Source organism: Gymnodraco acuticeps, unplaced genomic scaffold (assembly GCF_902827175.1).
Source record: "Gymnodraco acuticeps unplaced genomic scaffold, fGymAcu1.1, whole genome shotgun sequence".
Taxonomy (NCBI): Eukaryota; Metazoa; Chordata; class Actinopteri; order Perciformes; family Bathydraconidae; genus Gymnodraco; species Gymnodraco acuticeps.
In genome coordinates this window covers 1-23,752 of record NW_022991813.1, presented here as the reverse complement: position 1 = coordinate 23,752, position 23,752 = coordinate 1, and the positions used below count along the sequence as shown (strand labels likewise).

General features: G+C 42.0%; 2 protein-coding genes and 1 long non-coding RNA gene across 3 annotated transcripts; 2 read left to right on the top strand and 1 right to left on the bottom strand.

The window, feature by feature from the left end:
* Window positions 1–1,597: 1,597 nt before the first annotated feature.
* LOC117535269 (thrombospondin type-1 domain-containing protein 7A-like) lies at window positions 1,598–2,412 on the top strand (the record flags this gene model as incomplete). Its single annotated transcript, XM_034199668.1, is given in 2 exon segments — window positions 1,598–1,722; window positions 1,724–2,412. Coding segments are annotated over 2 exon segments (686 nt in total), but the record flags the coding sequence as incomplete, so codon positions are not given.
* Window positions 2,413–2,555: 143 nt separating this feature from the next.
* On the top strand, window positions 2,556–22,365 carry LOC117535267 (putative surface protein bspA-like; the record flags this gene model as incomplete). Its single annotated transcript, XM_034199667.1, has 2 exons — window positions 2,556–3,006; window positions 22,117–22,365. Coding segments are annotated over 2 exons (498 nt in total), but the record flags the coding sequence as incomplete, so codon positions are not given.
* Window positions 16,934–19,929, bottom strand: LOC117535268. Its single transcript, XR_004567390.1, has 5 exons — window positions 19,650–19,929; window positions 18,496–18,574; window positions 18,251–18,406; window positions 18,083–18,171; window positions 16,934–17,524 (listed from the first exon to the last, which is right to left on the bottom strand). It is a non-coding gene; the product is annotated as an uncharacterized LOC117535268 (long non-coding RNA).
* Window positions 22,366–23,752: the final 1,387 nt, after the last annotated feature.

The window sequence follows — 23,752 nt, the reverse complement described above, 5'->3', positions numbered from 1 at the left end:
TGACTCTTTTTATTTAAAAACGGTGACTTCTCTAGCCATGAAACTCTTGTGATGAGATATCCTTGGGTTTAAGTTGAATACCTGGATGTGTTTGATGCGCCAATACGTTACCATGCGTATCCACTATCCACAAAACATACAAGGACGTACGTATTAGGGTAGGGCTAGGGTTGCAGGTCAAAATAGTGAGAAAACTAATGTAGGATATTTGGGTTTTATTTGCTGCTTTCTACTGCACAAAAACAATAACAACAACATATTTATATTTACAATATTTAAATCCTCATTGTACTGTTTTTGCAACATGTTTCTGGGGGCATCGTTTTACCTGGTTTTCTTCTTGAAGTTAGTTGTTGTCATGTTTTGGTTAGTCTTCATGCAATGGAAAGTAAATGGGGTTCAAACAGTTTGAGTGATTGTTATTCCATGACCTTGATATAACAGCTGTTTCCTTGATGATAGAACAGTCCTTGTAAAGGTCTTAACATAGCCTGCGCTGCTTGTATAATATGCATTGCGTGATGGCCTCATTAGGGTGAGTGGTGTGTTGGCAGAGGTTCCCAGCAGTTGAAACCGGCAGACGGGGCTAATGATGAGGAAGGCTGCACCGGTCTCATATCAGTTCATTTGATGTGGTATTGATTGCTGCGCTGCTTACACAGGTTCTGTTCTAAGGTCGATGTTTACTTAGGACTATAATTGGATTCTCATAAATCCTGAGGAAGTGCAATCACCATATTGCACTGGGAAGCACTTACAGCGTGTGGCGAGGCAGCAGTGTGTCTTCGAAAGCTCTTCACAACTATAAATAATACCCTATTCCCGTAGGATGCTACATGTTGGTTTGTTGGGGCTTTCTAGAAGTTTTAGAAAATGTTGCTTCATTTAATTTTACTCAAACAACAATTTAATGCAAGACTTTTGCTTGGAAAATAGTGTTTCTACAGCTGATGCACAACCTCATTTCTTGTAGACAGGTCCATAGTATCAAGCGTCTAAAGTGAAGAAACCCCACCTTGTTCGACGACACCCCTGAACATTTCAATCTAATGAGAGAAAAACAAACTCTTCCTATTCCTGTACGCATCACTTAAACCGGGTTCGGCCTGTTTGAAGTCACTATACAGGGTTCTTGGTGTCGTGTTCTTGTGTCCTTATGGTCCATTGCATTTCATTGAAGTCTCTATGCAGTGTTTTGTGTTATTATGTCAAGAGAAGAAGGGTTTCCTGCCTCCTGCTCACTTGCAATGCAATGTATCATCATCATAACAACCCCCTGTACCGTGTGGTAGTAAAAGTGTTGTTAAAAAATAGCTGAGTACAAAACGATAGGAGACGACATAAATCAATATCAGACGAGACAATACGAGCCTCCTGTTGTTTACTTGCAATGAAATGTATTAGTGACGCGGTTTGGTTTCTCCTTCATTGGGTTCCTTGAGCTCTCTCTTGAAGTCACTATACAGGGTTCTTGGTGTTGTGTTCTTGTATCCTTATGGTTGATTGATTGATCTCCTTTGTGCACCAGCCAATCCTCACAGTAATAAACATCTTGTGAAACGGTTTCCTTGACCTCTCTCTTGTCTCTGTCTCTCCTCAGGTCCTTGGGGGCGCTGTATGGGCAGTGATTGTGGCCCCGGCGGCAGTCAGAGCCGGGCGGTGTGGTGCGCCCACTCCGAAGGATGGACCACCCTCCACACAAACTGCGACCAGAGCAAGAGGACCGGACAACCAGCAGAGCTGCTTCAGGGTCTGCGACTGGCATAAAGAGCTGTACGACTGGCAGCTGGGGGCCTGGAACCAGTGCCTCCCCGTGTCCATGCGCAACGCTGGAGTTCAGCGACCCATCGTCTGTACCCGGGGCGAAGAGGGCATTCAGACCCGGGAGGTGGGCTGCGTCCTGAAGGCAGACGGAGAACCAGCAGAAGATGCAATCTGTGAATATTTTGAGCCAAAACCCCGTCTGGAGCAGGCCTGTTTGATCCCCTGTCCGCGGGACTGCGTGGTGTCGGAGTTCAGCCCATGGACGCAATGTTCTAAAACCTGTGGGATGGGACTACAGAACAGGATCCGCTTTGTTTTAGCGCCACCGCTGTTTGGTGGGTCGGCGTGCCCGAATCTGACGGAGTTTCATACGTGCCAGCCGGGGAATTGTGAAGGGGAGGAGAGTCTGTACAGCCTCAGAGTCGGACCCTGGGGGCTCTGCTCGATCCCGGTGTCCAGGCAAGCCAGACAAGCTGATAAACCACCAAGAGAGGGAAGGAAAACCGTCCAAGGAAAGTGAGAAACCGTCCAAAGAGGGAGTCAAAGTGACCGGAGCGGGGGAGAAACCCAGCAGAGAGGGGGAGAAACCCAGCCAGAGAGGGGGAGAAACCCAGCAGAGAGGGGGAGAAACCCAGCAGAGAGGGGGAGAAACCCAGCAGAGAGGGAGAGAAACCCAGCAGAGAGGGGGAGAAACCCGAGCAGAGAGGGGGAGAAAACCCAGCAGAGAGGGGGAGAAACCCAGCAGAGAGGGGGAGAAACCCAGCAGAGAGGGGGAGAAACCCAGCAGAGAGGGGGAGAAACCCAGCAGAGAGGGGGAGAAACCCAGCAGAGAGGGGGAGAAACCCAGCAGAGAGGGGGACAGGCCGCGCAAAGACGGAGAAAAAAGGTCCAAAGATGCAGACAAACTGTCTAAAGATGGACCCAAACCCTCCAGACCCAACAGGAAACTTGGCCGAGCGAACAGGAAACCGGACCGCCCGTCCCGGCAGGCGGACCAACCCAAACGGGGAGAAAAAGGGCCAAAAACAAAGAGAAAAGGAGAAAATTCGGGAGAAAGTGAGGGAGAGGTTGAGGGAGAGGGGGGAAGGCGAAGGATCCGGAGACCAGAGAACTCATCAAGAAGAGGAGGACCAAAAACCGCCAGAACCGACCGGGGGGGGAAGTTCTGGGATCTGAAACGGTACGGATACCATACCCTGGAAGTGTCCTGCGTTCATAAGACGGGAACGTCGAGGCTCTCAGGTAAGAGACTCCTGATGAGGTCACTTTAGAGACTAAGCAAATCCTACATTCTTTGTGTTACTGTGGTTACTGTTTGCTGAGGAAGCTATCCTGTGTTTTCGTAAGGTTGTCTTCACTTTCTATAGACGCTAGTCTGCTAAATAATTATATATAGTATAGTAATGGTTATGTCTGCAGCAAGGAAACAGTAGTTTAGCATCAGGGTAATAAGGATTAGGTAATGTTAGGTGTATTCTATAACCCGAAGGCCAGGAGAGACTGAAAAGAGTCAAGGGAAGCTTATAAAAGTTAACAGCATTTAATTACACCAAAGATGTGGTGGTGTACAGTACAAAATGAAATGTGCGAGTGGAGGCGTTCTCCTCATCCGCCCGGTCAGTCCAGGTCACCCGGTAGCAAGAGGTCAATCCTTGGCTTGCTCTTCCTGTTGTCATCGGAGGTCTTCTCCTATTGGTCGGGGCGGGGTCCAATGCAATTTCTGCCTTTTTCTGTTGTTAAATTACATCATTCTGGTGTCTGTGGTTATTTAAACATTCCCTAATAAACGTTATTCAGCGGTAATAAATGAGTGCTAAACCCAGTGTGCTCAGTGTGCTCAGTGTACAACATCACATGTCATTTCACCTTTGATTCACGGTTTGAAAATGCAGCATTTCGCCACATGCTAATGCTAACCGGAAATGTAGAATTTTCAGAATAAAAGTATTAAGTTAATAGTTAGTGAACTTCCGGTTTTCAGAATAAAACTGATTTAAATTAAATAGTGTATTTAATTCAAATTACGCCATACCAACATTGATTTAAATTTCTAACAATCCCTCCTTACATACCCTTTAAGGTATGTAAATAATATTGAATCAATTAGTTCTTCATCCGACATTGCATGGTACATAACTCATAAAAGTAAAAAAATACAAATAAGAAATACATATTCAATCATAATATGAAGTTTTCATAACTTCTAGCTTAAACCTTTAATGTCACTTTGTAAAATAGCAGCAATTAGCTTGGTATGGAAAACGTCTAACTCCCCTCCTTTCACATCATAAATAATCTTCTTACTGTATCTGGTGTAAAGGCACTTGTTCTTTTACAAAGTATAAGAAGGCTTAAACTATCTGAAAATAGCTAAATATTACTCTTTATTTACTTTTACTGTGTCTCTGGCGTAATTTATGAATCTCTGCTGGTTCTAGTAGATATAGTTCTCCCCATCCACATTCTTGTTGGTTGTGGGACAGAGGAATAATAATTCAGAACCTGCTGATATTTGAATCTTACTACTGGGCATATGTTACAAACAAAAAACATCTTCATGGTGAACTAAATAAAATCCTTGTAATATTTCTCAAATCTAAATATAACAATGAACTATTCCTGTTTGTGGTAAAGACACACACTAACGTTATGGAATACAATTTCATTATGGATTCAAAAACAACTAAAGTCATGATGCTGTCAGAGTGAATGATTTCCTGAGTGTATCTGTCCTGTAAGGTACGTCATTCTCTGCTTGATCGTGTGCAGAAATCCCATCGATTGCACCTGGCAATACGGCTTCTACCTGTCTATTATCAAGCTGAAAAATGAATACAGAATTCCAACATACGGTCATCAAATGTCTTTCTATTATGAATTTAAATTAAATGTATATCCCCATAATGAACTAAACAATAAAGTCTATGGCTTTTACTTCTAATTCTTTACCAGGCTAGTTACAATATGTTGTCTAAATTAAATTCGGTATCATTACATTACTATGTTTTAGCTTAACTTAACTGTAATATGTTCTTTCTACATTTCAAACCTCAGTTACTCTAATGTCTGTTAAAATATTACAAAAATTGCCTAACTATCACAGGTCAACTTCTTTCGGTATTCTATTCTGGAATTACATCTCTCACAGTAGCCCCTTGGCCACTGCTTCTGTGTTACCTGTTATAATTCAATCAATATTTAGAAACATCTCAACATTCATCAAACAGTATCTTATCCCCAGATATGGAGCAGGTTAATTACATTCAATGCTCAGTTTGAACATCTGGGTTGGGGCGGAAGGTTTCTGTCAATCCTTAAAAGAAAAATTTAAATTGTGAATTTTACAGCCATGTTGACATTTATACATTATACTCACTCCCCCTTTTACACATGAAATCATGTGTAACAAAACCCTGTAATGGGGAGGGGAACAAAAAACTGTCAGGTAATTGGTTAGGGACATAACGAACATTATTTACAATTTTACATCAATTATCATTATTTCCACAGTAAACACTTCAGTGAAAAGAAGTGTTCCTCTCCGTCCTTCAGGCCTAAAAGAAACAGAATCTTCAGATTTTAGTTTTACATTTGCAAACCGCCAACTCATGTGGGAGTAAAAATATCATCAAGTAGATTAGAAACGGGTCACATGTGCGGTTTCCCCTTTTTGTGGAATTTTTAGGAAACCTCTCGTTTCCCTTGGAGCTCCAAAATAATATGTTGTCCAAAAACTGCTTGGTTAGTTATTGTTTTAGAATCATGCAGTTACACTGATCACATGCCGGCATTCATTCACACTCACACTGGTCTGGTTGTCATGGTCAAGTTTGGTCAGGTACACCCCAGAGTCAGTCATGGACAGTGCTTTTGTCACACTGTCAGTCAGGGTCAAAGGTCGTTTGGTCTCGGTCTTTTGGCCATGTCGTGCTCTGCAGAGTCTTTTTCAGAGGGTATTTCAGCATAGGCGGGTACCCTTTATCTACAAAAATATGTCATATGTGGAGCGCCATTCCTTATTTCATCACGATTTCAACTATGATTTCAAGATGATTCTAACTTTTCATTGGGACTTCTTCTGGCCTCCCACTTTTCCTGAAACTTGTACAAAACTCACTTCCTTAGAGTACTACTACTGCAATTCATTTACACCTAATTAGTATTAAAATGTCTAATGATCTATTTCAGAAACTTGTGTACAATAACTATTATCTTGAGTCAAAACATTACTAGGATCTGTGTAGCTTCTGCATTTCATAGCTCATTATACTCATTTATCTTAATTCTGGTTTACTTAAAAAACAATGTTAAACTCTTTAGCAGTGTGTGGAACCTTGGGTGCCGAACATGCAACAATTACTCCCTCCTTTATCAAGGATTTAAACAGAAGTCATTTTATATTTCCATCTTAAAGCCCTCTTATGGTAATAACTATGCTACAATGGTGAAATCAATACTTTAGATTGGAATTTTATATTGGCTTGGCACCAGCTCTCCATTTAACGTTATCCATACAAATAAAGATTTGTCCTATAGAGTGGTTCCTAAAACTATCCTTTAATGGTGATCAATATTGTAACAAATGAGAATCACTACTTTATTCACACGTGAATAAAAATCTCTTAAAGAATGATTTGTTAAAAGATTGAAGAATATGGTTCTACTCTGTCATGTCCTTCCCCTTTAATCCCTCAGTGTGTTTTAGGATGATTCTCATTTTACTTTAATCTGTCTTTACGTATTTATGAAGTTAATTCAAGTTATTTAAATGTGCGTTTCGTGAATAAGTGTGTTTATGTGTAAACTCACTCATTCCCGTTCTCCTTTTCTCCTCCCTGGTTTTCTCAAGCCGTGACCCCGGCCTCCTCACTTCTAATCGACCATGCCAACTCCTCTGATTCTGTCTTCTCTTCAGTCCATCAGCTGTTGAATCCATCCTGTAACTTTTTTAGGCAGCCATTGGCCCAGTCACATCTGCAGCCCCATCGTGCCACTGTTGTTGCACTCCTCCTTTACAGTCTCTCTGCTGTTTTTATGGAGGGCGGATTCTGCTCTTGTGTCCCACACTCGGCTCTGGTGCCAAATCTCGTGGCTCAGCTTGGAACTTCATGCCCTGTCTGAGGGGCTGATGAGAGTATCTCTCTGTATGTCAGCATGCTGTTTGGTTCTGGATGCCACAGGTGGAGATAGTTCTGGCTGCAGTCTTGTTGTTGTTGTTGTTTCAGCTCTGGTTCTCTGTCTGTTCGATGGAGAAGGAGGAGTCTCCTGTTGGGTTAGGTATTTTGTCTGTTTGGAGGGTCGGGATCGTAGCCTTTCTAACTCAGAGGGGGAGTCCAGGTCTCGGGACGCATTACCTATAAGAAGTCTAGCACACTGAGGTTAAATAAATCCAACCCTTTCCACTCTGTCTCTTTCTAATCATACTATCTGTCTTAGTTGTTAAATGCCATCTAAACAACATAATTAATGTCTACTAATGATATTACAAAAACTCACTCTAAAAATTGTTTCATCCATTGTTACATATTTACCCAACACAACTCTGAAATACTTACATGTTTCCAGCATCACATATTCCACACACTATGAAAGAACATCTCCATATCTTCTCTCATTTTAAATCCCACTGTTACTTCGAACAATAGTAAACCTGCAGAGCACACCAATCGGATCACAGTAATGAAATTTGAATCAAGTGTAGGCCTATGTCTACTTTCCACCATACTTATTACTTTTACTGAACATTTATTTATATTGTCTAACTTCCTTGTCTATGATGTGCAAACAGTTCGAGTGTAAAATGTGTTGTTTTTCTCAATGTATTTACACTACAGATTCTTGAGTTTACTCATCTCCTGGTGCTGTCGTTGTAAAAAATGTTCAATTCCTTATTGTTTTTTGTACCAGTTTTCCAAAATCAGTTCTAACTGCCGTGGCGTTTCTGGAAAGGTGGCGGTACGGCTACACAATGTGTAAGAAGGTGCCAACATGTTCCTTTTTTAACTTTGATCCGGAGCGCATCTGCAGTGCGTTCTACAACTTCCCATGGTCCACTCCATACAGGTTGCAACAAGTTCATCTTGTGGATTTTTACATTTACCCAATCACCTGATCCAACAGAAATATTCGTCATGGCCCTGGCATATGCTTCCGCCTCAATATTTCTAAAATCTAACGCTGGTTCTCCTCTGTATTGTGAGGGTGCTACCTTGTGGTGGATATTGCTGAGTGGGGCAATCTCTGGCCAGATGTCTACAATCTCCACATATGAAGCAGCCATCATCCCTTCTTCCTCTTGATCGTTGCTTTCCTCTCCATTGTCCCTTTTGTTGATGCTGTATGGGAGTGTATACCTGTGCTTGCGGCTGTACTTGGTTAGGAAGATACACAGGTGTTTGCTGTTGAAGATACTGTGGTGCTTGTGGCTGTACTTGCGTAGGAAGATACACAGGTGTCTGCTGTTGAAGATACTGTGGTGCTTGTGGCTGTACTTGCGTAGGAAGATACACAGGTGTCTGCTGTTGAAGATACTGTGGTGCTTGTGGCTGTACTTGCGTAGGAAGATACACAGGTGTCTGCTGAACCTGGTTTGTGGACATACACTTCCTCCTCCGCTTTGTTGAACTGTTGGAGGTGTCCGCCCTGCCTTCTCTGCTAGTATGGCCATCTGATTTGTCGATTTCTTGTTTTTATTAGCTTCGGCATCTTTCTCAGCTACTTGTATCTTCAAAAGTCTTAGTTTTAGTGTTTTAATTTCTTCATCATTTTCCCCCTTTGTTGCCTGGTATTTCATATCGTGGTGAATGAGATGTAGTCTCCATTCTTCAATGGGTTTAGCGTCTAATCCCACCACGTCTCCCAGGCCTGCCTGCACTGATCGGGGAAGGGCTTTAATGACAGCGTTCTTCCACAACATTACAACAGCCGGAGAAACGTCATGCCGTTCTCCAGTGCAGTCCTCCCACACTCCTTCACATCTCTTCAAGAAGGCATGCATTTCTTCCCCCGGTTCTTTTCTCAGGCTGTTGAGGGCATGTAAATTGCGTGTTGTCGGGTAGATGTGACGAATAGCAGCCCAATAATTCGACCTGATATTGTTGAATGAAGTTTCATCTGGGTCGTGCGTGCAATTGGCCTCGGAATCTACTGCTCTTGCCTCTAGTCTTCCTTCTATCCGTCCAAGCAGGGCCCTCATGTCTCCCAAGCACAGGTGGTCTTGGACAGTGTACTTCTCCAGATCAGTAACCCACTTCTGACCCTCCTTTCGTGAGTGGAGGTAGCTTTGACACTAATGCTTCCATGTCCCTGTGAGTCCATGATTGGTATTGAAATCCTCCTCTTCCAGCCGCTATCAATGGCATGGAGGTATGTGCACCGGTCTTGGTTCTTTTAGTTGTCTTGGTTCTTCTAGTTTTGGGGCATGTCCCAGGGTAATGTTGCTCGTTTTCGTCACTACTATTATTCTCAGGAGGAGATGCAAAACTGCGTTGTTGCTGTGACTGTTCATGGTATGGGGAGTGTCTACTGGTTTCAGACTGTGTACCGCTGTCGTCATATTCATCTCCCCGTCCATTGGAATAGTCAGGAGAGTAGTTTGTTCTGCGTTTTCTTTGAGTTCTTCTTGTTCTCTCCTTTGTCTATCTGCCATCATGTCCTGGAATCTTACATCGTCTTGTTGCCTCTCCGCCAGAAGTAGTTGGTATTTATCTTCCTCCCTTTGTCTTTCTGCAATAATGTCATTATGGGCTTCAACTGCCTTCCGTCTTTCTTCAATAATGTCATTATGGGCTTCATCTGCCTTTCGTCTCTCTTCCATTCCTCTGATGAGTTCTGCTTCAATGCTTCTGTTGAGCTCCTCGTCCATTCTTCTGTCGAGTTCCTCCATTCTTCTGTCGAGCTCTTCGTGTCTTCTGCCGAGTTCTGCTTCCATTCTTCTGCCGAGTTCTTCCATCAGCTGGTTGACACTGGATAGGATTCTTACCTCAAACGCCAATTCTTTCTCATTTGGGGCTTGAATCGAAGCTTGGTGAGAAGGGTTGTTCTCTGATATGTCTGGAGGAGACACTTCGGTGAGGCTTGGATACTGCTTTGGAGTTTGGATAAGTGGAGCCTCTTTTGTCATTTCTGCTGTGTCTTCATTTACTGGCAGATCTTCTGCGATGGATGTCAGATGGATTAACAGACATGTAACCCTAACTTTTCTTTTTCAGCTTTTTTCATAGCGCTTTTAGCTGGTCCATACCAAGGGGTTTGTACGGCTTTGATCCATGCTTTTTTCCTGTTGTAGGTATTCAGCATTCTCATGTTCAACTACAAGCTTTTCTATGGGCTTCCGTTGGTCCAGGTTGATCATCTGCTGGAATCAATCCTCTCGTTTGCCACTGTTCCAACAGTTTCTCTATTTGGTTCCATGTCTTCTGTCTATGACTTGGACACGTTAAAGCATCTGATCTGATGTTTACTCTCGCCTTAATATCTGCAGTTGTGCCTGGCACTGTGAGTGCTCTTAACTCTGGCGACATGTTTCTTAAGTACACCGATAATATTATTAAGTTTATCAAAATGAATGACTAATCCTCTGAATAGTACCCTTGTATTCTTTATAAAGATATCCTATGTCATCTGAACTTAACTTTAAAATCTTGTAATTTTTTCATTTTTTTTACAGAATTTGGAAAAATAAATTTAAATGTTGTAAAACTGAGATTGGAAAATCTAAATTAGACAAATTAAATTAAAATTTTGAAATTATGCAAATTTTTAAAATCTGAACAAATAAATAAAAATGAACAGTGTATGGTTTTGACTTTGTAAAAATAGGAATATGGTGCAAATCCAAATAAACCGTGTACAGTGTATACTCAAGTTGAGTTCATGAAATTATGCAAATGTCATAAAATGTGTTAACTACAATACTTCAATTCAAAGAAACCACATGTAATCTTTATCTGTGTGGTGAAGAATGTATTAACTGTAATACTTATTATGTCCGCTAGGGGAGCTGTTTTATTTGTAACTCCTCTCAAATGTATCAACTAGTACTTCCGGTTCATAAACCTACTTCCTGTTTATTTCAAAATATAAAGTTCAAAGTACTTTCTTTGAAAAGCATGAAAAACAAAACAACTCAATCTACTCTCAACGTTCATCTACACCAGGGGTACTCAAATACAAATCTTAAAGGTCCAAAATAAATGTTTCAATAAGACAAAGGTCCGTTTATTACGGTCATTCAAACTTTTAAACAATTGCAACAAGATTCTTAACACGAGGTTGCAAAAACAAAAATAATCTGTATGCAGCAGTTTTCATTGTTATTGTGTCTGTTACCCCTCAGAGTCGCAGTGTAAGAGCTGCACAGTTATGAATAAAGGCAGCTGCACCCTCTTTCATTCAGCATTCCCATTATTGCTTTATAAATGTCTTGCCCCCTTGTGTGTCCACTGAGGTTCGTCAGGCCCAACACATCTTCAACAAACTCCCCCTTTGCCTCATCATAAAAACTCACAAACACCAGCAACTGAGCATTGTCAGTGGTGTCAGTGGACTCACCCACAGCTAAGGAAATGCACTGTGCATTTTTTATTCCATCACAAAGCTGATTAATCAAATCACCAGCCAGTATTTATGTTCTTCTGGTTGCTGTGGAATCTGAGAGGAGATTTGCTTGATTTGACCTGTTATTTCCTCTTTTTGTTTGCCTTCAACATGGTCTCCATCACTTCAGTCATGCATTCTTTTATACTGCAGTTATTATCCAGTGGAAGGTCCTTACCTACTGGCCTAGTTCAATCAAAGTGGTTACTTTTTTTTGGCTGGGCAGTGTAGTTTTACACACCGTCTGATTTGACTTTCTCAGGACTTAAAACAGTTGTTTGGGGCAGACCCCCTCAAAGAAAAAAATATATTTACACACGTAAGGTCATCATCTTAACAGTTTGTTATGCTCATCCGTGAGCAGAGCATCAAGTTGGCATGTCTATTACAGCTGAATGCGGCGATTACCATCTTGTTCAGCAAAACGCCTCACAAACGTATTAAGATCAACAGCTTTAGTGCGTTTTGATTCAATGCTGAGTACAGCCACACTGACAGTCTCTTCTCTGTCATTGTAGACCGCAAATACCTCATTCCTTCAGTGCTTGGGTCCGAATGCTTCTCGTTTTGCGCCGTCCAGTTCAAAATGAAATCGCCGCCAATCGTATATCCACGCTCGCGCCAGGACCGGGGGAGGGGTTACATGATGTGCATCTTGTGCTGCATTCACTTGCACTCGGACATTAGAGACTTTCTCTCATAAATGTCCGATGAGCCACAACTTTTCTTTCAAAACAAAGCTGCCAACTGGGGTGGCAGCTGGGGTGGCAAGCCTATTTTTAGGGTGTCAGTTGCCACCCCGGTAGGTGAAACTAGGCTACTAGCTACAGTACAGATGGAACTAGATGAGCTGTTAACTCTCGCTCTGAATTTTTTTTTTTTTAATTCTCGCTCTGACTTAGACAGGTTGAAAGAGACACACACATTTTTCCCACCCGCATTCCGCGAAGACCCGCCCTACTGTGCCTCTGATTCGTAGATTGTTTGGGGGAAAAAACGCTGACTGGATGCTGAATGTGATTGGACCAAAGCGTTGACACACACAGGTGGAACACAGTGGAACAGTCAGACATGCAGAGCGCTGTTTGCAGTGGACATAGCGGAGAATTTTTACTCGTTGCGAATGCGTTGTGGCGATGTCTCACATATAATACAGAGAGATAATACATATGAAAAGTATAATTTGCTCAGAGTCCGGAGATAGTGGTGGTTCGGTCCGGATCCGGACCGGAGTCCGTAGTTTGAGGATGCCTGATCTACACCATCCCTGTGTATTTAATCAGTAGTTACCGGTTGTATCTTTACTCGAAGTATTTCACCATCTAGTAATGCTAACTGGCTAGCTTAGCAGTATAGCATTAACCGCATGTGACTGGGGGAAGGGGAACAATGGAAACACTCAACATCTGCATATAAATAACCACACTGATTGACAATACAAAACACAATCTTCATTTATCTTAGCTCTAAATTATATAGATGCTGACCCTAAAAGCCGATCTCATACCAATCTTGTACACAATCGTTTCGGCTTAGAAGATCACACAAAAATATACTTTTTGGCTTAAAAACTCCACACAATATACGTTATTAAACCAGACTACGCAGGTTTAACACATCGAACATATAGACTAACATGAATGGACCCAGTCCAGTGTAAAACAGATCAGGTCTGGTACCTACCCAGAGGTATTTAACACAATGTGAACCCTATCCCAGATAAAATTCTGCCTCACCAGAAGGTCTTAATATGTAATATTCACATTATCGGGCGGCGCCGAAGATACAACAGAGACGAATAGAAACACTATATACAATCTCCACACCACTCGCAATCACCACGGAATTAAACAGGTAACTGTCTCACCTTTCGTTTAGGCCCAGCCAAAAACTCATTTTCTGCAGGCTAGTGTGATGCTAGTTAGCTTGCAGCATTCCCCTCTCTTCCAGCTCTATCCCGCTTCAGAGCCCACCCAGGGACGCCATGTTAGTGTATTCTATAACCCCGAAGGCAGGAGAGACTGAAAAGAGTCAAGGGAAGCTTATAAAAGTTAACAGCATTTAATTACACAAAAGATGTGGTGGTGTACAAAATGAAATGTGCGAGTGGAGGCGTTCTCCTCATCCGCCCGGTCAGTCCAGGTCACCCGGTAGCAAGAGGTCAATCCTTGGCTTGCTCTTCCTGTTGTCATCGGAGGTCTTCTCCTATTGGTCGGGGGCGGGTCCAATGCAATTTCTGCCTTTTTCTGTTGTTAAATTATATCATTCTGGTGTCTGTGGTTATTTAAACATTCCCTAATAAACGTTATTCAGCGGTAATAAATGAGTGCTAACCCAGTGTGCTCAGTGTGCTCAGTGTACAACATCACATGTCATTTCACCTTTGATTCAACGGTTTGAAAATGCAGCATTTCGCCACATGCTAATGCTAACCGGAAATGAAGAATTTTCAGAATAAAAGTATTAAGTTAATAGTTAGTGAACTTCCGGTTTTTCAGAATAAAACTGATTTAAATTAAATAGTGTATTTAATTCAAATTACGCCATACCAACATTGATTTTAATTTCTAACAGTAAACGTACATTTTAAGAGTTGCTGTACTGAAAAATCAGTGCTTGAGTTACTATTGGGAACGTCGAGGCCCTCAGGTAAGAGACGTCCCTATGAGCCACTTCACGGAGTAAAAAACACAATGATTTGTATTAATTTCTTTATTTTTAGTGTGTGAATGTTTGCTGAGGAAGCTATCCGGTGTTTTCGTAAGGTTGTCTTGACTTTCTATAGACGCTTGCCTGCTAAATAATTATATAAATACAGTAATGGTCTTCAGCAAGGAAACAGTTTAGCACCATGTGAAATATGGATTAGGTAAAGGTACATTTTAAGTATCCGGTGCCCAGGTGAGGGTTAGGGTTCGGTATGTCAGAGATCGTGAGATGTCCTGCTTTCCTGACTTGTGTCTACAGTGGTAAACACAAGAAGACCTGTAAGACACAGGCTTCTTAGTCGTCAGGATGTTTCTGATCCGACAGACCTTTCAGCAGAACCACATCATTTAATGGGTGCCCTATATAATATTAAGAAATCCCTAAAAGAATGAATCTCTGTGACAACACTAGGATTCAAGGAGTCAGTGGTTTTATCATCATGTGCACAGCAGCTACGGTATAGATATGGCATGGAAATCTTAGGTCCCGAGCTCCTCCAACAATGCAGCATGAATATATAGAGCAAAAGAGTGCCGGTTATGTTGCTAGACCAGTCGGTTCAAGCACAAAACAACGTGGTTAGGTTTGAGGGAATCATGGTTTGGTTTAAAATCGGCTAATTTTCTAAAGTCAGGTGATTTTCTGATTGTTATAAAAATAAATCATTGCAATCTACAGCCGTGCAGCGTGGAATAAATACTCGTATTGGACCATTGCAGACCCTTAGGCCCACTCTGCCAACGCAGGAAAATAGCTTGTCCTTTATCTAGTTTGACAAAAAGTAAATATGTAGTGGTCGATGTTGTACTTGGACCTTTAGCTTGTATTGATGAACTGTTACCAGACTCCCTAACTGTCAGTGTGCTGTTGCCTTTCCTTATCCTTGACCAATGACAGACCATGGTGTATTTGCCATAACTACAAATATTCCCTCACCTCAGCACACTGGGTATGTCATGTTGTTGCAGCGCAGCTTGGTTGCCTGTCATTCCCAGTTCTCTCTACTATCCGCTGTCCAATGATGGCGTGTGTGCATGTTATTGCCCTTTGAAGAGCGTGTGTTGTAAAGCTTGTCGACATATTTTCTCAGGGAGGGGTTGTGTTGTAGTTGTTGTTGAGTGCTGGTTGCACTCAGTCCTACGTGTTGTGTAAGCGGTCAGTATTCAATATTTAGTCCCTTACATGAAGGCTTGATGTTTAATTAGTGGGATTGTTAACGGTATCCATCCACGATATAAGGACACGACGCGGGGCCTCAGTAATAATCCTCAAAACTCTTGTCATGAGATATTTTTGGTTTTAAGTTGAAAACCTTGAGAACAATTGGATGTATTGACATGTGTTCTGGTGCTGATGAGTATGAATGACTTTGGTGAACCTTTTAAATGTTATCCAGCGCTGCCAATAGGTTGATGTTTAATTAGTGGGATTGTTAACGGTATCCATCCACGATTATAATGACACGACGCGGGGCCTCAGTAATAATGATGGTCATAACGAGAATCCCTGTCAGTTTCAATTAGTGGCTGACGAGCATCACTGTCTGCTCACACTGGTCAGAGACGTCTCACTACATGTGATTCTGCAGCTCGGCCATGTGGCGTCTCTTTGTTCGGAGATGAATGGCCTCATTCTGTCTGGCTGTGCTCTAATAGAGGCCACTGAGCAGCGTCCATTACTTCCTGAGGAAAAATCAAGGCTTGTGTGATACGTTTGCTTTTAATGCCAGGATTCATAAATCATGCAAACTCCACTCGTCGTGCAATCAAGTGGCATATTGTATCTGCATGGGGATTTATATCTACTCTGGAATATTTATTTAAAAGTGAAGCACAAATCTGCTTTAGCCGCTGTCACATGGACTCCATTCATAGTGGAGGAGTGGATTATATCACAGGACGCACAGATGGCTAAAAGCTTCAGAGGCTGAGCTGATAGTGAGGATATGAATGCGGCCCAGAACAGATTGAAGTTTGTTTACAGTTGAAGCGCTGTGGGAATGTTGAACTGATACTGCTAATTATGCCCAAAGTGTTAAGTGTTTAAAATGAGGAGGCACTCCATTGGGTCTTTGACAAAGAAACAGACTTTAAGTGGTAAGTGAGGACTGTCTTTGAATTGGGGGTTTAAGGGAGGAATGGACCGGTTTGTGTGGTATCAGAATCAAGTATGCAATCGTAGAATTAAGATTTCAGAAAAGTAAGACGGATTCTTTAGGGTCTTCTGGTTGGGTCACCTGGCTTTTGTTTCAGTTAGCATTGTCCTGTCTGCTGTGGCACACAACTTGGAAGAGATATTTGCTGTTCAGTTAAACAACAGAAGGTAGTTTGTGTGGAGAACTTGAGCGCAGGTCATTTTAAAGAAACTCAGAGCTTTTCATATCAGAGTCTGAAACACGTCCTTAGATCTAGGACAGTGTGTCGAACACTGATTACGCAGTTTGGATGAAACTCTTTCTTGAACACGACATCAAAGTGCAAACTGTTAGATGTATTATCTTTAATAATTGATACGGCCATAATCATAATCATGTCCTTCTGCCGGGCTTTAAAGAGAGAAACGCACACTGTAAAAACCAACCTATAAGATCTACTCAATAAAATGGGGGTAACAATTTGCACACACTTCTTTTGAGTAGATTTGACCCAATGTCTTTGGGTAAAGGTTACCAATATTTAATATATAAGACTTACTTTAAGAAATTAAGTCAAATCTAACTCAATTACTTAAAACGTATTACTTATAAATGAGTAATATTTACTCCTAATCGTAGAAAGCTATTTACTTAATAATTGATCCATATTACACATTAATTACTTTATTAGTAAGGTTACCAGGAAACAATATATTGCCACACAAGATTTTATTGATCATGTTTTTTTAATTGACCAAATGTATAAGTGCAATATGGCCATTGAGATGATTTAAACAGTTAAATGCATTTCAATTGTTAACACTGAGCAGAATCTTCAAAATAGTCACAATCACATTGTTTTAACAGTAAAGAGCATTTTAACATAATCTTCCAAGTGCAATTTACTCAACTATGAAAACCTTACGTGCCAGTAAACAGTCCACTTTTAACAGAACAAGGTTTCTCCACATCATTACATTCCACATCTCATTATGTTGTGTTTGTGTCACTCGGCACTAAAACAAGTCAACATCCACTTCAGAACAAATTGTTTATTTGAGGCTCTGGACCTGTTTGAGCAGCTTGTTTCCATCAAGCTCCAAAAACAGTTTTTAGAATACCTCAAATGTGTATTTGAGCTTGTTGGGGTATTCCAGGTTGAGGGCGTAGAGATGAATTCCATCAACAATGCGAATGCCTTTGTTTGGTTCCCGCACAAACCTCTGTCTCCCTCTCTGACAATAGACACATCTGCTGGTCCCTGGCATCACGGATCACAAGCACCTTCACAGTTTGGTCCACGACGTTGTCATGCTCGTCCTCCATGTTGAAAAGAAAGAAAAGCATATTCACTTTAAATTAGGCATATTAACAAGAAGCTGTTATATAATATAGGCTTAGTGGTCTAGCATTAAGCCTAATCAATAAAACCAGGGATTGACTTTTTTTTAATGATTTGTAAAAAAGTGTGGCAGCGATTAAAAACAAAACAAGATCTCTAACTTATATAAAACATGTCAGGCCCGGTCAAATTGCCCATCGATCTAATCAATGACATTACATTAAGTGATTGATGATTCTTTCCCATGAACATCACTTTTCAGTGCATGATTTTATTTATCTTATTTCACTTTAACACCAAAAGAAGGTTGTATATGTGAAGTAGCTGCACATCAGTACATTATCCCTAAATCATGTTCCTGTGAATGCTAAACCATTTATAAAAACAATAAGATGTTTACAGATTTACAGCAATAACTTGCATATTTCTTTGTTAGGTGTCAGAGCGGTTCATCACAGACATTAAACAATGGTGTCAGAGCGACCTCCGAAATAACTCCGTTAAACTCTTGAAGTGATCATTCTTTAACGACATACCTGCTGTCTTGAAAAAAGGTCTTCTTGGCGTTCCCTAGGTCTTCAATCAGGCACCTGGCCACTGCATCTCTTTTCCCAACACTCTGGGCCTGTGAGGAAATGCATTTTAGTGACAAGACTTATTTCTGCATTTTCATATTCTTGAATGAAACATTTAAATAAATGTACCTCATCAATGGCGCTCAGAAGAGGACGCATCCTGGAGCCAGCATCTCCTCTTTGGCACGCATCAGCTGGAGCGAGTGGTGTTAGTGGACCCATCCAGTTTCAGCATCAACGTCTCTTCCAGTGAAAGAGTTGTTATGTGTGGAACTCCTCCTTCATCTAATAAAGAGCATCGGGGACAACACTCATTACTCACAACTCTGACAACAGTGAGTTGAAATGGAAACAAAGAAACGTAATGTTCTCACCTGAGCCTCATTGAGTAAACCATCTCTCCTTGAAGACACGTGGGCTGAGGGTCACCACCTCCACTCCACTACGAATTCTCTGCAGGATTTAAAATGTATAGGACTTAGGTGCCGTCTCTGAGGATGTTACACTTATATTCACATTTCTTACACTGAACATTACCAACAAAATAACACAATTAAACATTTTTATGTAGAAAAATCCTAAAATATATAACAATGAGCTTTGGCTCTGCTCCGTGGTAATCTCTCCAGTCCTCACGATAATATACAGTAAGCTTAATGTAAACATAAGTCTATAGGCTATTGCTGCAGCTATACCTCAAAAAAGACAAATGAATCATAAATCATTATTACTGTGGCTTGGCAGAATATACGATGGTTATTTTTCACTAAGAGAAAGTCGCGAGATAGTTGTCTCAGTATTTATCGTTTCATGCACGCTCATATGAACACAGACACACGAGGAAACTGACGGCCGACGTTAGATAGACTGAGAGAGATGCTACAGGCTAGCTTCAACTTAGTTAGCCTTGTGCATCATTTTAATGTGTCCCCCGCAAACCGTTACTGTACTCAATACTACTCAACCGGGTCAGAGTTCGTCATATTACTTGAACTGACATGTTATTTAATAAACGGTACTGATGTTTGCAGTGCGCATCACCATTGGAAACTGTGTGGAAAATAACTTTGGACAAACACACATAGAGGACGACCAACTTCAAAGGTTGATTTAAACGAATGCCGCCTTCCGCGCGCTGTTCTTGTTAGTACTTAGCTAGCAAACAATAGCCTTCTCTGCTAAGCACGCACGATGCTAACGTGAAACACAACTTGGCTGGTTAACTTACATTAATATACAACTGTCGCCGTGACGCTTAACTCATTTCAGACGGCATGCCGTCAACATGCACATTATTGCTGTAATAACAATTATTAACAATATGGAGCTAAACATCATAGTGCTTTACTCTTAGCTCCTATGTTAGCTACAGCTATCTAGCATCAGTGACCGACTTCCAGTGAGTAATAGATGAGAACAAACTTACATTCCTTGTCTAACAGTGAAGCAAGCAGACAACAAGTCTTGTGATGAACCTCAAAAAACGTGAACATGTATATGTAGGACATGATAGACAGTAATATCTTACCTTCCAACATTTCCACACAGCAGGAGGAGGGAGGCGCGAAAGAGAACCGCTCCTCTGGCCTGCAGCCAAGAATCACCGCATGCGCATGCGCAAAGGGGCAGTGTGGGCCTAATGTCTTCAAGTAGATTTGACCCAGATTGTTTGTGTTTCAGTTGGTACTGTCAGAAATTAGGTAGTGTAGGTAGAATGTACCCATTCAAATATACTAACAATGCTCACTTATATACCTTGAGTACAATTTAAATGATTTGCTTGGATAATATATACTACCCTCCAAAATCCTTTTTTATAGTGTAGAGCAGGGGTGCCCAACCTTTTTTGAACCGAGAGCTACTTTTAAAGTTGCCAGTCTGCCGAGATCTACCAGTCCAAATAGAGAGGCGTAGCCATTACTGACAGCCTACTACCAGGTAAATACACACTACTACTTGTATAAAACTGACCTTTGTACGATGAATACTTCATAAAATACTGCAGATCCTTTATCTTACCTCTTTCTAATCTACACACATACAAGTATTTAACTGAAGTTACACAACAGTGTTGTTGATACAGAGTTGGAGTTTATTCAGACGTCACTACAGTGGGTCATGTTTTCAAGAAACATTGAACAGTGCTGCCACATATGACACAGGAAAAAAATAACTCTTTCTTTGCCATTATATAAAAATAGTGTTGCTACAAAAGTATAAATGAGGCTTACTAATAAGACAACTCAGATCTGAAGCTACTCAGGAATCTGCTGCCAAAGTGCATTAAATAAGACAAAATTAATAGAATCAAACCCTTTTTTTGTTGCATTTAGTAGATTATAAAAATAAATGCCTTTAAAATAGGATGCAAGCAACAGTTTCTTAACCTGAATTGATAATAGACTATAATCAATTTAAGTTTGCATTCTTATACCATTTTGTACAATAATTATAATGAATAAGTTCAAACAAACTAAAACTTACAGCTGATTAATAACGGTATCTAACTTGAGTTTTTATCAAAAACCTGTTGAAATGCTTCTGTTATTTTTACTGTCCCCAAAAAGTACGTCGGCAGCCTCCAGGAATGATTCTTTCACAACTTCGCCGTCTTTGAAAGACTTCATGTGTTTCGCAAGAACGTGACTGACACGATACGATGCTATGGTAGCAGCCTTGCTCTTGTTGTTGGCCTGGTGAAAATGGACTGCTGTGCATTTTGCTGTCCTCTCAGGCCCCTCCCCTTTTGGTGCGTAGGGCAGAATCAGGAGGGAATTCCGTCTCGTAGCGTTTGTGCACTGTTTTGAAATGCCGCTCCTAAATTACCCTTCTTCGATAAAGCCACGCTCGCATTGCAGATGAGACAGATGGACTTTGAATTGGAATAGATACAAAAATAATCATCCTCCCACTCGGAGTGAAAATTATATATTTTGGGCTTTCCTGCTTCTGCCATAATTGCGGTCTTGTGTGTGCGGACTGTTGACACGGACAATGTCAGCGAACTAGTGCACTGCCCACTGCTCACCAGCCACGCCCCGACACATGGGGTCACGCTGGCCAATCACAAAGCTTTGATGCGTTCAAGTGCATTATTCTGGCACAGGAAGATTATGTTATAGGACGTTAACGATAAAACAGAATATTGTTGTTCTATTTTTAAACACATCTCGCGATCGACTGGGAATCTCCCCGCGATCGACCGGTCGATCGCGATCGACTGGTTGGGCACCCCTGGTGTAGAGGCTGCAGGAACAAAACACTAAAAGAACAGACACAGCTTCAGAAACCTCCAGAAGAGTTGAGGACCAACTGGAGCGTTGAAACTCCTAGAAAGGAGAGGCAGTCTCTTCCATACGGCCCGTCAGCCTTTACAAACACACTGAGACAAACAAGTGTCTTTGAACACATCAGAAACCCCATCATCAAACGAAGCCATGGCGCTGAGCAGCCGCCGCTGAAAACACGGATAACGAACTGCTGGGTTTATAATGAACTACTTTGAAACTGTTTGAGTCACATCGGCAGACAAAGGGAAGCTCCGTCTACATCTCTGTAATCCAGGCAGGAGACGCTTGTTTTCCTGTCTTTATCTAAGGCTTCTGTGGACTCATTTCCTTTCAAACAATTAATAAAACAAAATATTATCGAGTAGTTGTTTATTTTAGCCTCTTGTGACCAAAATAGGCCTTAACAAAACTAAAAAGAAAATCACCTTCCTGTCACCTGTTTTTGGAAATGTAACCCCAAGATAATTATTTCCCAATGATCTTCCTAGAGCTTGCTTACAAACCCTACAGATATCCCCCAAAAATGTAAAATGTTTATGTATTTCTGGTCAAAAACAGTGCATTTTATTTTGGATCAGATGTGGAAATTGGTTCCTGAGGTTTTGTTTCCCTGAAATGTCTCTCAGGGCTTCCGTACGTTTCGTAACATCAACCTTAAAGTATCACAGCTTCCTCTCCTCTTACCATATCTTGTTTTCTCCTCAGCCTCTGCTCCCAGGACTCTCTGCCAATCACCTTCCAGGCCTGCGTGATGACCAAAGACTGCGACGTCACCGAGTGGTCTGATTGGTCCGCCTGCTCCAAGGAGTGCTACGACCCCAACGGACCCAAAGGGGATCGAACCAGGAGCCGGAAAGTGAGCCAGTTCCCCATCGACGGAGGAGCCGACTGTCCTGAGTTGCTGGAAAAGGAGAGCTGCTCTGCTGGAGAGGAAGTGCCCCCCTGCATTGTGTAAGTACAGAGAGAGATATATGAATAAAGTACAAGTGTCAATATAAGACGAACCCTTATCAATCCTCAAAGGGTTTTAAAACTACGGTGGCAAACAGGTGCAAACCCCTTCCATCAGGAGAAACCCGCTGCAACTTCAGAAAGGATGCAGATATAAAAACACAAATGTTCCAAAACACATGGTAGAAAATGGGTTAAAAGGTGATGAAGTTTAAAATATATATTTCTTTGAAGATGACAGTAAAAGCATTCATAGACAAAACTAAAGTGGTCTAAGTACAGATCCCTGTGGGACGCCAAATATCATTTAAAATGTTCTATCTATCTTACAAAATTTACAACACATGCAGCATTTAGAGAACATTCAGCAACTTGAGGAGACATGGCAGCGTCTACTAAAAGCTGCAGAAACCAAACGCTGAAGAAGCTCAAACACAACGGAGACCAGGGGACACTAAAGAGTGACGCACACAGCTGGAGACCAGGGGACACTAAAGAGTGACGCACACAGCTGGGAGACCAGGGGACACTAAAGAGTGACGCACACAGCTGGGAGACCAGGGGACACTAAAGAGTGACGCACACAGCTGGGAGACCAGGGGACACTAAAGAGTGACGCACACAGCTGGGAGACCAGGGGACACTAAAGAGTGACGCACACAGCTGGGAGACCAGGGGACACTAAAGAGTGACACACACAGCTGGGAGAACAGGGGACACTAAAGAGTGACGCACACAGCTGGGAGAACAGGGGACACTAAAGAGTGACGCACACAGCTGGGAGACCAGGGGACCCTAAAGAGTGACGCACACAGCTGGGAGACCAGGGGACACTAAAGAGTGACGCACACAGCTGGGAGACCAGGGGACACTAAAGAGTGATGCACACAGCTGGGAGACCATGGGACACTAAAGAGTGACGCACACATCTGGAGACCAGGGGACACTAAAGAGTGACGTACACAGCTGGGAGACCAGGGGACACTAAAGAGTGATGCACACAGCTGGGAGACCAGGGGACACTAAAGAGTGACGCACACATCTGGAGACCAGGGGACACTAAAGAGTGACGCACACAGCTGGGAGACCAGGGGACACTAAAGAGTGATGCACACAGCTGGGAGACCAGGGGACACTAAAGAGTGGACGCACACAGCTGGGAGACCAGGGGACACTAAAAGAGTGACGCACACAGCTGGGAGACCAGGGGACACTAAAAAGTGACCCAGCTTTGTACGTCACTCTTTAGTGTCCCCTGGTCTCCCAGCTGTATGCGTCACTCTTTAGTGTCCCATGGTCTCCAGCTGTGTGCGTCACTCTTTAGTGTCCCCTGGTCTCCGTTTTGGTTTGAGCTTCTTGCAGCGTTCCTGAAGCTGCAGCTCGTTCCTAC